General features: G+C 45.4%; 1 protein-coding gene across 3 annotated transcripts in view; it reads left to right on the plus strand.

Moving 5' to 3' along the window:
* Positions 1–17,055, plus strand: part of tspan9a (tetraspanin 9a) — a 120,066-nt gene that overhangs the window by 17,791 nt on the left and 85,220 nt on the right. Inside the window, exon 1 of one of the 3 annotated variants that reach the window (XM_048607599.1) lies at positions 2,626–2,644. The exons of 1 other annotated variant lie outside the window; for it this stretch is intronic. Coding sequence is in view for 1 of the 2 variants with exons in the window: in XM_048607596.1 (XP_048463553.1) it covers positions 10,100–10,106 (7 nt within the window). In the remaining variant the exon portion in view is untranslated. Of the gene's footprint in view, positions 1–2,625; positions 2,645–9,928; positions 10,107–17,055 lie in introns of those variants that run through there. One more of the 3 variants, XM_048607596.1, reaches the window with a different exon arrangement.

The raw sequence follows: 17,055 nt of genomic DNA on the forward strand, positions 1-17,055 counted from the left end.
GGCTGTGTTTAAAATTTGTTATTACTGGTAGTGGACTGGGACTCAAAAGAAATTAATGCACTCGCGTCTCAATTGAGACAAAACAAAGCAAAGGGAGTCTTCCAGAGAAACGTTCCCTTTACCTTGCATTGGCGAATATTTGGGGAGCCAATGAGGCAAATGCCTGGGCTTTTTAAGAGAAAATGGAAACGCTGAGTGGGCGTGTTGGTTTGGGATCATTTCACCACAGAGTGGGTTTCTTTTTATTATAATGTGGGTGACACTGTCAAGGCCGCATCAGTTACCCATCAATAATGTCTCTGAAGATATTAAGGGGTTACACACCACACTGTGGGACTGGATTCACACGTAGGTCCAACCTTATAGGTGAGGGAAAGAAGTCTCTATTTTTAAAAATGATGTTCCACCACTGTTCTTGGCTGTGTTGTTTTAGCCCGAAATGTGACATTTTGAATGCATATCTTGAGGGGTGCTGGTCCAGTACTAGAGCCATAAAGTCATTTTGGCACAGAAGGAAGCCATTCAGCCCATCAGTTCTGTGCTGGCTTCTGCAGAGTAGTCCAGTAAGTCCAACTTCTCAGCTCAATTCCCATAGCTCTGCAAATTTCTTTCCCTCAGGATCTCATCATTTCCTTTTGGAATCGTTGACTGCTATCCACTCACCCCAAGTTTCCAGAGCAAGGAAAGACTCAGGAATCCAACTTCGGAGTCCTAGTTCAGGATCCTCTTAAGGCTTAACATGCAAGCTCATTTGGCAGTTAGGAAGGCAAATGCAATATCAGCATTCATTTGAAAAGGGCTAGAATACAAGAGCAGAGATGTACTGCTGAGGCTGTATAAGGCTCTGGCCAGTCCGCATTTGGAAAATAAGTGAGTAGTTTTGAGCCCCATATCTAAGGAAGGATGAGCTGGCCTTGGGAGGGGGTGTGGTGTCTTGAGGAAATTCACAAGAATGATCCCGAGAATGAAGGGCTTGTTGTATGAGGAGGGGTGGAGGACTCTGCCTCTGCACTTGGAGCAGCTGCTTCAGCTGTTCCTTTGAAAGGAACCCGTGTGGACTTTAATAGCTACTAAGCCAGACGAAGGGCAATAAATGCCGTTTCCTTTGGTACCTTCTCCGTTTGATGTAATCGCCCTGACTTTAATGCCATTGAGAATTTGAAAGCAACAATCACAAATATCTTGAGTTATGAAGCAGTTTTTGTTCCAAATGATTCAATGAGCCTGTTACACACATTAATGTGTCCTTTGGGGGCAAAAGTGTTTACCTGCTCCTGAGTGTTAAAGCTCTGTAATTGGTAAAATGGTTGTTAACTGTCTGGTACCAGTTAAAATTCCATTTGTTCTCATTATCCAAAAGAATTTGCAACCATCACACGGGCACTGAACACTGTGACGATCCAAATGAAGATGTTCTTAAGCCCGTTTTTGTTCACAGGATGGTACTATAAGAGAAATTTTCGGCAGTGGATGAGTGTTGTGATGAAAAGACCAGTAAGGTCAGTCTGCGCTGTTACTGGCTGAGTTATTATTGGCATTGAATCTTCAGTAATAAACCATGCACAGAGGATGCTGGACTGATCAATAAAGCTGTTGTGATGTGAAACTATCTATTCACGCAAAGGGTAATGGGAATCTGGAGCCATCTGTCTCGTGGAGGAAGGCTGTTGATTCAGGGGCTCGATTGAAAATTTCAAAGCTGAGATTTCAGTGAGTTGTGTTAGCCCAAAATGTGCCATTTTGAATGCATATCTTGAGAGTTGCTGGTCAAATACTAGAGCCATATAGTCATTTTGACACAGAAGGAAGCCATTCAGCCCATCAATTCTGTGCTGGCTGCTGCAGAGCAGTACAATAAGTTCAACTCCTCAGCTTAATTCCCACAGCTCTGCACATTTTTTTCCCTCGGGATCCCATCAGTTTCCTATGGAATCATTGACTGCTATCCACTCACCCCAAGTTTCCAGAGCAAGGAAAGGCTCAGGAATCTAACTTTGGAGTCCTAGTTCAGGACTGATCTGAGGAAAACGAATAATTACTGACACTGTTTACACAGCAACCCCTAGACTTTGAATTAATGGTTATGGACCAAAGGTGTGAAGATGGAGTTAATGTACTGATCAGCTATGATCTAGCTGAATGTTGGAACAGATTTGAGGGGACAATTGGCCTCCCACTGTTCCTGTCTTCCTAATGTATTGTGATATGGAAATCTGGAGTGTGTTCCTCCATCTCTTGTTGTATTCCTTGTGTTTAGTCTGACTGCGGAGAATCTATTGCACAGAGAGAGACTGGCACTTGGCCATTTATTTTTCCCAAAGGGCTCTGGGAAAAGGCTAACACATGGATTCAACGGTTCTATCCTGTGTGTTCTTGGAAGCTTTTAGGTTCGGTACTTAATGTTTTTAAAATCATGTCGCAACAAATTCTGACAGAAGGCCTTTGACCTATCTTCACAACTGCTGCCTGACCTGCTGAGTGATTCCATCATTTTGTGTTTTCATTGCAGTATATTGACAGCAGAAGGACAGGCAAGACCTACATTCACATAACAACACCTTTCACCACCATTGGAACAGCCAGAGTACTCCATAATCTGCTGACACTGCCGTTCTAGCACTGAGGTGGTGCTACGCTCTTCAAGGTGGAGTTCGTAGACTGAGATGTTAAACTGGGGCCCTACTTGGGGGAATTTAAAAGATCATTCCACTCTCAATTCATATCCAGCTGTGTACCTTAACAATCCAACACAAACAATATTTAAACTGAGCTGGAATAACTTGTTAAATTAGCTATTGACTCCAAGTCCGAGGGTTGTAGTGTAAGCAGTGTCAGTAGTTATTCGGTTTCCTCAGGTCGACAGGTACTTTATTTTATTCATTGTTAAACACTACTTTATACTGCGCCTGTGTATGATGTACACCAATATGTGGCTTACTGTGATATGGTTTACTACCGTACAACAGCAGCGAGGTAATGGTGAACCTGGAGTATTGTGTCTGATTCTGGGTCACAGTTCAGCTCAATATGAACTCATTAGGGAGGCTGCAGAAGAGGTATGCAAGAATGATTTAGATCTGTTAATAGCTCAGATAGAGACGGTTATGAAGAAATTTGATAGAGGTAGTCAAAACCATGAAGGGTCTGGACAGAGCAGGCAAAGGGTGACTATTTTGGCAGAAAGGACTGGCCAGTGATTTATGGTGATGTGAGGAGCAACTCCTTCACGCAGTGAGTGGCAGGGATCTGAAATGCACTCACTGAGTGTGAGGCAGAGGCTGGTTCAACTGTGCCTATCAAAAGGAACTTGGTTAAATATCCAGTTAATTAATTGGGGTAATTAAAATTGCAATAGGAGAAGGTGTTGGAGTTGAAATTGTGTCTGAATTGTTCTTGCAAAGGGCCAGTACAGACAGGACAGGCTGAGTGGCCTCCATCCATGCTGTGACCACTTCTTTGTCTGCAGCATTTATGATGTTTGGCACCTTCTTTGTATTTTATAAACATGCTCTCCTTGTAGCAGCGTCCAGTTAGACAAGCCTTAGGTAAAAGCCTGTTGTGTTTTGGGGATGGAGTTCACACACTTTCAGAAACTGCAGTGCATCCTTGCGGGGTCATGATTATCAGCACGTAATGCTTGCCAGTTGCATGCCGATTTACTCAGTCATAAAGTGATCAAGGCTGACTGTTTCAGTGGCTGTACACGCGGCTGATATTCCAGCTGCCTGCTGCAGAGATCCCCCAACTACAGCTGCAGTCTGTTAATGATTTGCCATCGCACCTCACGACAGGACAGAATTTCTTACTTTGTCCTGAAATCGGATGCGTAGGTTTACGAGAGATGCCAGGAATCTGAGCAGGCTGCAGTTGGGGGGTGGGGTGGGGCTCGGTAGTAATGACAGTGGGCACTTTGCTGCGTTCTCTCAGCTCTCAGTAAGTTTGGTAAAGGGTTATCACGAACTGGAAGAGCCTGGCAGTCAAGTGACTTCTGTCTTTTGGAGAGGAGAGCAGTTCATTGCTGCATTCTCAGCAAGCTGTGGCTATATTTGAGCTTGAATGCTCAGAATGTATACCCTGAGCACTGCGCATGATAGCACTGCAGCAACTTAAACAGTACGATAGAGCATGGCTATTTATAATGCTGTTACTATCACATATAAATGTGGTTGGAGCATCTTCAAATGTGGTACAGACGTATAGGGCTAAGCTTAATGTAGTTCGTCATGATGTGAAACATGGTGACAGGACCCAAGGGGAGGAAAACCATATTGGGAGAGACCCCATCCCCATCAGTCCCAACAGTAGGACAGACCCAGCAGAGGTGGTAGCATGTGGTATTTAATTGGGAGAGAGTTGCCCTGGCAGTCCTCAACATTGATTCCAGACTCCATGCAGTCTCACGGTATCAGATCAAACTTGGGGTGGCACGGTGGCTCACAGTACCAGGGACCCAGGTTCAATTCCACCCTCAGGCAGAGTTTGCACACTCTCTCCGTGTCTGATCGGGTTTCCTCCGGGTGCTCCGGTTTCCTCCCGTAGGCTAAAGATGTGCAGGCTAGGTGGATTGGCCATGCTAAATTGCCCATAGTGTCCAGGGATATGCAGGCTAGGTGGATTAGCCATGGGAAATGCAGGATGATAGGGATGGGGTAAGGGAGTGGGATGCTCTTCAGAGGGTTGGTGTGGACTCGATGGGCTGAATAGCCTGCTTCCAGACGGTAGGGATTCTATGATTCTATGGGCAAGGAAACCTCCTGCTGATTACCATATACCATCTTCCCTCAGCTGATGAATCAGTACTCCGCCATGTTGAACAAGGCTTGAAGGCAGCACTGAAGTTGGCATGGGTGCAGAATGCACTCTGGGTGGGGGATTTCAATGTACCATTGGGAACCAACAAAAGCGAAAAATGCGCTTGACCTCAAACATATCAATCTGACAGTTGCAGATGCACCTGCCCATGATAGTATCAGTAACAGTGACCATCGTACAGTCCTTGTGGAGACAAAGTCCTGTCTTCACATTGAGAATAACCTCCGTCATGTTGTGTGACATTATCACCATCCTAAATGGGACAGACTTCAAACAGATCTAACGTCACGAGACTGGATATCCAAGAGGCACTATGAGGCCCCCAGTCAGTGGGCGGGCCTTCTGCACTGGATCCTCAATCGTAGGGATGTCTTGATGGTGGCCACTCATGTGCCTGAATGGAACTTGAAATAGTGTGGGACTTCTCTGGATGGAGCTGTTGAGGGTTCAGTAAACGGTAGGTCAGAACCTGAACTGATGGGTGAGAGCCCACTTGTCTGGACCTTCAGGAGGCACTGTGTATTGCAGCTATGTGAAGCAGCTTTGATATTCCTGTCAAAATCCATGTGCAGCTGCTCATCTATAATATGCATGTTGCTGAATGAAACAGGTCTTTAACAGCAAGAGGAGTTCTGGATTAAAATAGTGCTTTCAGGGGCATCTTTGAGGCTGGTACTGTGTGCATTTCCTGTAATCATGTCTGTGTAGCCTTAATTTTGCTGTTTGCATATCTGGTGTATTGATTAGTGCCAGCAAGTTTTACAATCAGCTCCACCTTGTCAATATTGTTCAATGAGTGATGCAACAAGATATAAGAAGAGCACAAGAAACAGGACCAGGAGGAGACCATTCAGCCCATTGAGCCTGGTTCACCATTCAGTTCTATCATGGTGGATAATTAGGCTTCAACTCCACTCTCCTATCTGCTCTCCGTATCACTTGATTCCCTGAAACACCAAAAATCTGTCTCTCCCAAATTTAATTGTATTCAACAATGGAGACTGCAAAATCCTCTAGTATAGCTAATCCCAAAGATTCACAATTCTTTGAGTGTGGAAATTTCTCCTCATTTTAGTCTGAAATGGTGGGTTCTTTCTCCTCAGATTGCACTCACTGTGTTCTCAATTTGCCAGTCGGGTATGGGTGAGGATTGGGGGGGGATGGGGGAGAAGAGGACAATAGATGGAAAACAGGGATAGTAGGAACTGCCGATGCTGGAGTCTGATATAACAAGGTGTGGAGCTGGATGAACACAGCAGGCCAGGCAGCATCAGAGGAGCAGGAAAGCTGACGTTTCGGGTCTGGACCCTTCTTCAGAAATGGGGGAGGGGAAGGGGATTCTGAAATAAATAGAGAGGAGGGAGCAGTGATAGAAGGTGGATAGTGGAGCAGAGAGGTGGGAAAGAAGACGGACAGGTCAAGGAGGCGGGGATGAAGCTAGTAAAGGTGAGTGTAGGTAGAAAGTGGGCGTGGGGTTTGGTCAGTGAGGAGGGAGGGGCGGGTAGGTGGGAGAGAAGATGGACAGGTCAAGGAGGCGGGGATGAGAGGGGGGGTGCTGTGCTGGTCTTGGGATGAGGTTGGGGGTGGGGAGATTTTGAAGCTAGTAAAGTCCACATTGAGATCTTTGGGTTGTAGGCTTCCAAGGCGGAATATGAGGTGCTGTTCCTCCAGTTTCCGGGTGGTATCGTTGTGACAGTGGAGGAGGCCCAGGATAGATATGTCATCCAGGGAGTGGAAAATAGGCCTGAATAGGGTTTGCTTGTGAGTTCCCAAAAGGCAGAACCTGACTTGGAGTCACTCAGCGTCTGGGCCATGGGAACTGGGGCTGGGGGTCAGCCGAGGCCCTCCTGCTACCCTTCACCCACCGCCCCCCACCCCCACAACACCCACAACCCCTATCCTGTAACTCCTACCTGTTGTCACTCAGTTCTGCCCGGAGACTCAGCGATGATCCTGGATCTCAATGGGTACATTACCCATACCAACAACCTCCTCCTCCATGGGCTCTGCCACTCAGTAGAGCTTCTGGCTTCAGATTGGCTGGTAGCTGGGGTTTCCCCCGTCTGGCTCCTTGACCTCAGGAAAGGGCAGCCCCCGTCGACATCTGTGTACTGCTCAATTCATCGGGCCTTCCCTCACTGAGGTGGAGCTGACAATCCAACAGCTCGTGGACTTTCCTGACGCAGCAGCTCTCCTGTCCTGGGGGTGGGGGGTGATGGTTGTGGGTGAACGGTTTCGAGCCCAACTTCAGAGATTTGTGTGAAAACTCCACAGGCTGACACGCTGGTGCTGCCCAGAGGGAGGGGCTAACCTGAGGGACTGGCAATACTGTACGGAGAGAGAGCTCTTTACTGAAGGACAGTCAACACCGAGGGAGGGGCGGTCCTGTAGTAAGGGAGGGCTAACTTTGAGGGAGGGGCATTTCTGCACTGAAGGAAGTTGAGGGAGAGTCAACATTGAGGGTAAGGCGATCCAGCACTGAGGGAGGGGGCAGTGCTGAGGCGGTGCAGAATTATTGGAGAGGCAGTACTTGAGGGAACTCTGCACTGAGGGAGAAGCTGCACAGAGGGTGCTCTACACTGAGGGAGGGGCGCAGTGCTGAGGGAGCACAGAACTGTTGGAGGGACAATACTGATGGAGTGCTGCATTGAGAGAGATGCCTTTGGAGGAAGCCGTCTCCTCAGTTGGGTAGATGCTAAAGATCCCCTGATGTTATTTAATGAAGAGTTGGGCATTCCCTGGCGTCCTTACCCTCCATCCAAGATCGCCAAAGAGATTAGCTAAACAATAGCAATTAACCATCCAAAAGCATTACATTGCTAGTGAAGTTAGCGAGATCCTGAGGTTGTGCTTCTTTAAATACAAGTTAGTTCTTGATGTAGTGGCTCCAGTAATTCCAACTGACAGTGCTTGAATCAACCGAAACACAATCCAGCCTATAATACGTGTAGACATGTCCACCGTTGTGGTGCACTCTGACCTTGTTATGATTCTGAACCTGTTTGCAAATCCTGAAAAAGTTACAGACAGTGAGCTTCACACAGAGTCTTTAAGTTATCCCCTCCATATGGCTGTTAATTATCTCGCCAGTTACTGGCTTAAGCTGAAGGTTCAGCTCAGGGAAATGTCAACTGGCGTTCTCTGAATTCCACTTCCGTACAGATGCTTTCTTTTAAAGTGGCCATTTCTCTGAAGGACAAGTTGGTTATAACAAGCATGTGCGCAATTTATTGCAAATCGGACTCACAATAGGGCACACATTTACCTTTGTCATTAAACCAGTGCAATCTCATCAGGAGGCAAGCTCCAGATTGTTTTCCCTCTTTCCCGGGATATAGGTGTCAGTGGCAGGGCCAGCATTGTTTGCCTATCCCGAATTGTCCCTGTCCTGAGTGGCTTCAGAGGGCGGTACAAAGTCAACCACTTTGCTGTGGCTCTGGACTTGTACATCGGCCAGACTGTGTAAAGATGGCAGATTTCCTTTCCTAAGCGACATTAGTGAACCAAAAGGGTTTCAACAACTGATGTTAGTTTCATGGTTACAATTGCCAAGACTAGCTTTCAAAACCAGATACTATTAATTGGATTTAAATTCCACCAGCTGTCGTGGTGGGATTTGAACTCCTGTCCCTTGAGCATTATCCTGGGCCTGGGGATTACTGCTATGTCAACATCTTTCTCCTAACCACACTCTGACTCTTCCATACTGATTGCCCATGTCACTGTTGAATTTCCTCTTCTTTGGTTATTTCTTTGCTAACTGCTGATCTCTGTCTATGTCGTTCAAACAACACAAGAACGGCGCACTCAGTTCATTCTGTGCTGGTGCATTTCTCTGTGTCAGCTGCCCTGTGTAATTTCATTATCTCAACCCACTCCATACATTCTCTGATTGTCTTCCATCACAAACACCCACCTGATTTTATTCTAAATAATTGTAAAGACTCCATTTCAATTCTAACCACCATTATCCCACCGCAATTTTGTTCTCTTCACTCTTTTAATTCAATCACAGGATGTTGGCTTCTACTGCCCAACCCAAACTGGGGAAGGTGGTACTGAGCTGCTTTCCTGAACTGCTGCAGTCCATGCGCTGTAAGTACACCTAGAATATTATTTGGGTCAAAATCCTGGAACTTTTCCCTATGTCAGTGAAGGAGTTGCTATATATTTCCAAGTCAGAATGGTGAGTGGCTTGGAGAGAACTTACAGATGGTGGTGTTCCCAAGTATCTGCCGTCCTTGTTCAGATGGGTAGAGATTGTGGTTTGGAATGTACTGTTGAAGGTGTGTTAGTGCAGCGCATCTCGTAGATGGCACAGACTGGCATCTGTTGGATTGGCGGTGCAGGAGGGAAGAGCATTTAAGGTGGCAGATGTAGTGCCAGTCAAGCAAGCTGCTTTGTCCTGGATGGTGTCAAGCTTTTTGAGTGTTGTTGGAGCTGCACCCATCCAGGCAAGTGGGGAATATTCCATCACACTCCTGACTTGTTCCTTGTGGATGGGCTTTGGGGAGTCAGCAAGTGAAGATTCCTTGGCCTCTGACCTGGTGTTGTAGCCACTGTAATCCAGTTCAGTTTCTGCTCACTGCTAACCCCCAGGATGTTGAAGCCTTTTTATGACCATCGGAAACACTGGATCTTTCCCTAAAACTGCCACATCTAGCAGTGATCCCTGACCATTATCCCAGACCTCTACCTTGCCTTGCCTCATCTTCTTCAGAGGATCTCTCATACTTTACAAACTTAATGGCCAGAAGCCACTCAGCCCCTCAAACCTGTTCCATTCTTCAGTCAGTAGTTGGGAGGAGGGGGTGGTGAGGGAGGTTACCTCACCTCAATTTACCTCCTTTGCTCCAAATCCTTCACTGTCCTCAACCAAAAAACTGTTACTGCTGTCAGTGCACCCCCCAGGCATACACAGCTTTTTAAGAGAGAGAGAGTTTCAGAATTCCTTGTTTCTTTGCATGAAGCATTTCCTGACGTCAGCCCTAAATGGTCTAGTGGTCTAGCTCTAATTTTAAGATGATGCCCACTTGTCTGAACTCTCCCCACCAGAGGAAATAATTTTACTGTCAAAGCCCTGAATCATTTACCTTGTTTGGTACCAATTGTTCAGATTTTACTGCAACCATCTTCAGCTGCTTCACCTTCAGTCCATCAAAAGGTCAGAAGTGGGCACGTTCCCTGCCGAATGCACAGTGTTCAGTGCCATTCGTTATTCCTCGCATTCTGAAGGAGACCATTGCCAAATGCAGGAAGATCTGCACCGTATCCAAGATCTGAGCTGATGAGTGGTAAGTAGCATTTGTTCCATATAATTGCCAGGCAATAACAATTTTCGATGAGAGAAAATCTGAACATTCCCCCTTGACATTCAAGGGCATTATAATTGCTGTTTTTTTTTTCAATTCAGTCACGGGATGAAGGCATCACTGTCTAGATCAGCGTTTAATGCCCATCCCTAATTGCCCAGAGGGCACATCACTGTGGGTCTGGAGTCACATGTAAGCCAGACCAGGTAAGGATGGCAGTTTCCTTCCCCAAAGGACATTAGTGAACAGATTGGTTTTTCCAACAATCAGCAATAGGTCATGGTCATCCATTAAGACTCTTAATTCAAGATTTTTGTTGCATTTAAATTCCACAATCTGCCGTGATGAGATTTGAAACTGAGCCCACAGAACATTACCTGGATCTCTGAATTAACAGTTTAGCAGTAAATCACTAGGCCACTGCTTCTCTATAATCCCTGTGTTCCCCCATTATCAATATACTGGGGATTACCAGTGATTGGAACCTGAAGCAGCTATAAGAACATTTCAGAGGCTGAGAATTCTCTGGTGAGTAGCTTACCTCCTGTCTCCCCACCTTAGTCTACCACATACAAGAGAGGAGTGTGATAGGATACTCTCCACTTGCCTAGATGGGTGCAGCTCCCAAAACATTCAAGAAGCTCCAGACAATTCAAAACAAACCAGCGTGCTTAATTGGCACCACATTCGCCATCATCGATATTCACTCCTTTCACCACTAGTTGTCAGTAATAGCAATGTTGCACAATGTACAAGATGCACTGCAGTAACTCATCAAAATCCCTTTGACAGCACTTTCCCAACACAGCCAAAGGACAGGATGTGTCATGCCTGACTAAGTAATTATATAAGTATTTGAGGAGAAAACAAGCAGCATGGATAAAGGGGAACCATCAAATGTAATTAAATAAAAGTCAAAATAGCTGCCGATACTTTAAATCAGAAACAAAAACAGAAGTTGCTGGTAAAGCTCCTCAGGTCTGGCAGCATCTGTGGAGATAAATCAAGAGTTTAATGTTTTGGGTCCAGTGATCCTTCTTCAGAACTGTAATTATTTGGATTTGCAAAAGACATTCAATAGGATGCTCCCATAAGCTACTTACTAAGATAAGGACCTATGGTGTTGGAGGTGGTATATTAGCATAGAGATGATTGGCTAGCTAATAGAAAACAGAGTTGGGATAAGGGATGCATTTTCAGGATGACAACCTCTGATTAGTGGATTATTACAGGGATCAATCCTGGCAACAGTTACTTACAACCTATATTAATGACTTGGATGATGGAAGTGAAGTTTGCTAAGTTTGCAGGTGATGCAAAAATAGGTGGAAAGGCAAGTGGTAAGAATGATGCAAGAGTCTACAGACAAGTACAAACAAGTTAAATAAATGGGCAAAAACTTTTGCAGTTGGACTATAATGTGAGATAACATTACACTGTACACCTTGGCAGGAATAATAGAAGAGTTGAATAATAATTAACTGAAGAAATACTGCAACAAACAGCAGCACTGAAGGATTTGGGGTTCCTCATGCATGAATCGCAAAATGCTAGCATCCACATTCAACATGTGATAGGGAAGGCATGGAATGTTGGCCTTTATTTCAGAGGGAATAGAGTATAAAAGTGTTGAATTCATGCTGAATCGCTACAAGGCACTAGTCAGATGACACCTAGGATACTGTGAACTGTTTCGGTCCCCTTATGTAAGGAAAGATGTATTGGTATTGCAGTCCATAAGATAAAGGAGCAGAACTAGGCCATTTGCTCCATCAGTTCTGCTGCGCTGTCTGATTTTGGTGGTATGTTTCTCAACCCCATTTTACTGCCTTCTTCCCGAGAGCTTTGGTCCCCTTACTCGTCAAGAACCTATCCATCTCTGTCTTAAATACACTCAGTCAGCAGTCACACAACACCAGGTTATAGTCCAACAGGTTTGTTAGAAGTCACAAGCTTTCTGAATGCTGCTCCTTCGTCAGATGAAGGAAAGCTTGTGATTTCAAATAAATTTGTTGGACTATAACCTGGTTTCGTGTGGCTTCTGACTTTGTAGATAGTACTCTGTCGTCCCTGCCAGGCTTCTCTTCTAATCAGCTCTGGTCAGCTCCTCTCTCATGTCTTTGTAGTTATGTTTATTCAATTGTACATCTGACTCCAGCTTCTCCTTTTCAAATTGCAGTGTAAATTCTGTCATATTATGGTCACAGCCCCCAAGGGTTTCCTTCACCTTAAGCTCCCTAATCAAGTCTACCTCATTATATATCACCAGATTCAAAATTGCTTGTTCCCCAGTTCGGCTCCAAAACACTATCTCTCAGACATCCATGAATTCCTTTTCTTGTCCCAGTCCACTTACATATTGACGTTCCCCCTGATTATTGTAATAGTGTCTTTCTTACATACCTTTTCTATCTCCTGATTTATTTTCTGCCCCACATCCTGACTACTGCTCAGAGGCCTCTACATCACTCCCATCATAGTCTTTTCTCCTTTGTGGTTTCTCAACTCTATTCACACAGATTCTATGCCTTCTGACCCTATATCACTTCCTGCTATCAGTTTAATTTCATTTCATAAGGATAAGGCAACCCCACGACCTCTGCCCATCTGCTGGCGTTTTCATGGGATGTGTATCCTTGGATATTTAGTTCCCAGCCCTGATCCCCTTGCAGCGACTCCGTGATACCCACAACATCATACCTACCGATTTCAACCTGCGCAACAAGCTAATTTATCTTGTTTTGTATACTGTGTGCATTTAAGTACAACACCCTTCGTCCTGCACTGTCTGAGCCCTCCCACCCTTCCCTTCTTATAGTTGTCCCTTATCTGCTGTGCCTGAATTTAGATTCCTGACACTTTCCATAATCCCTGCCCTATTACTTGTTCTAGAAACTTCAATGACGTCTTTTTTTTTTTCTTTATTCGTTTATGGGATGAGGGCGTCGCTGGCTAGGCAGCATTTATTGCCCAACCTTAGTTGCCCAGAGTCAACCACATTGCTGTGGGTCTGGAGTCACATTTAGCTAAGTTTTCTTCCTTAAAGGACATTAATGAACCAGATGGGTTTTTCCCCAACAATCAACAATAGATTCACAGTCATCATTAGATTCTTAATTCCAGATATTTATTGAATTTAAATTCCACCATCTGCCGTGGCGGGATTCAAACCCAGGTCCCCAGAACGTTGTCCGGGTCTCTGGATTAACTATCCAGCGATAGTACCACTAGGCCATCGCTCTCCCCTCCTTTAACTAATTTGAAGTCCCTGTGACCACCCCATTGAGCATTTCTACATGGATCCTGATTCCAGATCAGTTCAGATGGAGCCTGTCCCACTGGCATAGTCCTTGCTGGTGCCCCAGAAAATGGACCCCGTCTTTACCAGACCATTGCTTTTGCCACGCATTTACTACCTTAATTTTCTTTTCTCTATGCCGATTTGCTTGTGGCTCGGGTAATAATCCAGAGATTATAATCCTGAGCTCCTGTTCTTTAGTTTTGTTCCTAATTCCTGATGTTCCCCAAATGGGACCTCTTGCCTACTCTTGCCTATGTTGTTTGTCCCACCATGGACCACAACAATCGGATCCTCTCTCTCCCCCTCCCACTCCAATATCCTTTCAAGTTGGTTTGAGATGACCCTTACCCTGGGACCTGACAGCTAGTACACCACTGGGAAACCCAATTCTGCTTACAACGGATGCTGTCTATCCCTCTAATTTGTAGAATTCCCTATCACGACCAGTTTTCTTTATGCTCCCCTCACTTGGATGGCCTCCTGTACTATAGTGTGCTGGTCAGTTTGTCCATCCCCCCTACAGTCCTTTTTCCCATCCACACAGGGAGCAAGTCAAGAGCTGAGGTTCCTCCAATGCTAAATTCCGGAGAAAGTTTCACTAGGTTGATCCTGGGTACGGAGGGATTCTCTCGTGAGTAGAGATTGGGTAGGTTTGGCCTGTACTTGTTGGAGTTTGACGACCTTAATGAAACATTCAAGATTCTAGACCGGGCTAGATTGGAGAAATGATTGTTCTCTCCCTTATGGAAGAGTCCAGGAACACAGAATTTAATCTCAGAGTAAAGGGTTCACGTTTAAGAACAGAATTAGGAAATTCTTCTTTGAGGGGAGTGAATCTGTGGAATTCTTTACCACAGAGGACTTTTGAAGCTGGGTCGTTGAATATTTTCAAAGCTGACATAGACAGATGTTTAATCAGTAAGGGAATCAAGGGTTTGGACAAAAGGCGGGAAAGTGGATTTAAAGATTATCAGATCAACCATAATCTCATTGAATGACAAAGAAGACTCAATGGGCTGAATAACTGACTTCCACTCCTATGTCTTATTGTTTTATGGATAAGGGCTGCAGATACGTGGGAACAGACACCACATGCAAGTTCCAATGCAAGTCCAGTGCTATCCTGACTTGGAATGAAATCACTGTTCCTTCACTGCAGCTGGTTCAAAGACTGGAAGTTCCTCCCTAACTGCACTGTGGGTGTTCCTACACCCATCAACTGCATAGGTTCAAGAAAGCAGCTCACCACCACCTCCTCCAGGGCAATTTTGGATGTGTAATGAATGCTGACCTAGCCAGTGATGCCCACATGTCCTGAATGAATTAAATAAAAACTTATCCATTAAGCTGCATCATGCTTTGAATCCAAACAAGATGATGTGGAGACGTGACAAAGAAGGAAAGAAAAGGAATTGTTATTTTGCCAAAAATGTGGGCAGCACGGTGGCTCAGTTGTTAGCACTACTGCCTCACAGCACCAGGGACCCCGGGTTCGATTCCACCCTTAGGTGACTGACTGTGTGGACTTTGCATGTTCTCCCTGTGTCTGCGTATGTTTCCTCCAGGTGCTCCATTTTCCTCCCACAGTCCAAAGGTATGTAGGTTAGGTGGACTGGCCATGCTAAATTGGCCTTAGTGCCTTGGGATGTGCAGGCTCAATAGATTAGCCATGGGATATGCGGGGTTATGGGGTTTGGGTGGGGTGCTGTTTGGAGGATTGCTGCAGACTTGATGTGCTGACCGGCCTCTCTTCACACTGTAGCAACTCTGGGTGAGGCACATTTTGATCTCAAGTTCCCACTTACCCATGGGATATCCCGCCCCATGTGCTCAAAGATCTGTTGGTCAGGTAATGAATACTGGCTCAGTCAAACTAAGACCAAAGGCCCAATGTATCTGATAGACGTCACGTTCAAAGCAAGGGACGGCTAACAATGGGGCTGTGTTGAATTGTGGAAAATTGGTGGCCCGCTGTCAAGTTACAGTTGGTGGAATGTAGCAATTGAAGATGCATCAGCTGATCTTGGAGTCTTACATGAGGTCTTTTAACATCTTGTGCCTCTGCCTCTGGGTCTTGGAGATTTGACCCTTGGGATTGAGCTCTGTGGCTATAAGCTTCCACTTGCTAGTTTGTGAGTGAACGAAATTTTATTCCTTGTTTGAGATGACAAAAAAAATCTGAAGTTGCCCTGAGTTAGTCCAGAATTTGGTTTAAAGGAAAACCTCCTAAGAACTGTTCCATGTGTTGGCCATTCAGACTTAAGCAATTGAGCATACAGTGGATGCCGGGAATCTGAAATACCACACGAAACGTGCTAGTGAAACTTAGCAGGTGTGGCCCTTGGGCAGAGAGAAACAGTCAATGTTTCGAGTCTGTATGACTTCTTCAGAACTGGTATTTCATTTGATTTGATTTATTATTGTTACATGTACCGAGTTACAGTGAAAAGTATTGTTTTGCATGCTGCTCAGACAAATCAGATTTTACATAGGTACACCAGGGTAATAGAACAGAATGCAGAATATAGTGTTACAGCTACAGGGAAAGATCAAGTTTAATGTGTGAGAGGTCTGTTCAAAAGTCTAATTTCAGAGGGGAAGAAGCTTTTCTTGAATCAGTCTGTACGTGTTTTCAAAACAAAGAGGGTGGAAGAGAGTATAACTGGGGTGGGACCCGAGGCAGTGGGAAGTTTAGATGGAGTCAATGGATGGGAGGTTGGTTTGTGTGATGGACTGGGCTGCGTTCACAACTCTCTGCAATTTCTTACGGTCCTGGGCAGAGCAGTTGCTGTACCAAGCCGAGATACATCCGGATAGAATGCTTTCTATGGTGCAGGTACAGAAGTGGGTAAGAGTTATTGTGGACATGCCAAATTTCCTTAGCCTTCTGAGGAAGTAGAGGTGTTGGTGTGCTTTCTTGACTGTAGTGTGCCATTTTAAAAAATTGGACAATCTCTATGCCTGCAATTATTCTCCAGTTAATTGCCGTGCCATCTATGTAGTTTGGTTGAATTTACTCAAGTATGACCCCAGAATTTTAATATTCTCAGTCCACGTCGGTGTTAGGTTAGAGTCTATCCCACGGCAGTGTGTGTTAGTTGACGGCATATTATTGTACGTTTGCAGTCCTTATTTTCTCTGGGAGCTGAGTGCTGGTTGGCAAGACTGCGCTTGTACAGTTAGAGAGATTAAACTGTTCGTCCCTGGAGAGTTCTTTCTCTGATTGGATAGCCGAGCAGAAAGTGGGTGTGCTTCAGACAGGGGTGGGAGCTTGTAGTCCTTGCGGTTGGGTCGGTGGCAGATCGGAGAGGACCTGAGCTCCAGTAGCAACTGCTGATAATTTAACAGGAGGGAGAGAAAGCCTGAACAGCTGATTGCTGAGTAAAGAGGTGGAAGAAGCATGTGAGCGGTGCACAGGGTCCGTGAAGAGCTGCAGCGGAGCCTGAGGAGAGGAAACCGCTGTAAAGTTTAAACAGGAGCCAGCAGGAATTCCAGTATCTAGCGGAGCAGCTGTGTGCTTCACGGAGCTGAGCAGGAAGAGAATTGTTTGATCATGTGGCGCTGTCGGAGCTGCTGATTCTTTTAAGAGTGTGGATTGCAAGCCCCCAGTACGTGGGGAGATAACAGAGT

This window comes from Rhincodon typus, chromosome 18, assembly GCF_021869965.1.
Source record: "Rhincodon typus isolate 14 chromosome 18, sRhiTyp1.1, whole genome shotgun sequence".
Classification (NCBI taxonomy): Eukaryota; Metazoa; Chordata; class Chondrichthyes; order Orectolobiformes; family Rhincodontidae; genus Rhincodon; species Rhincodon typus.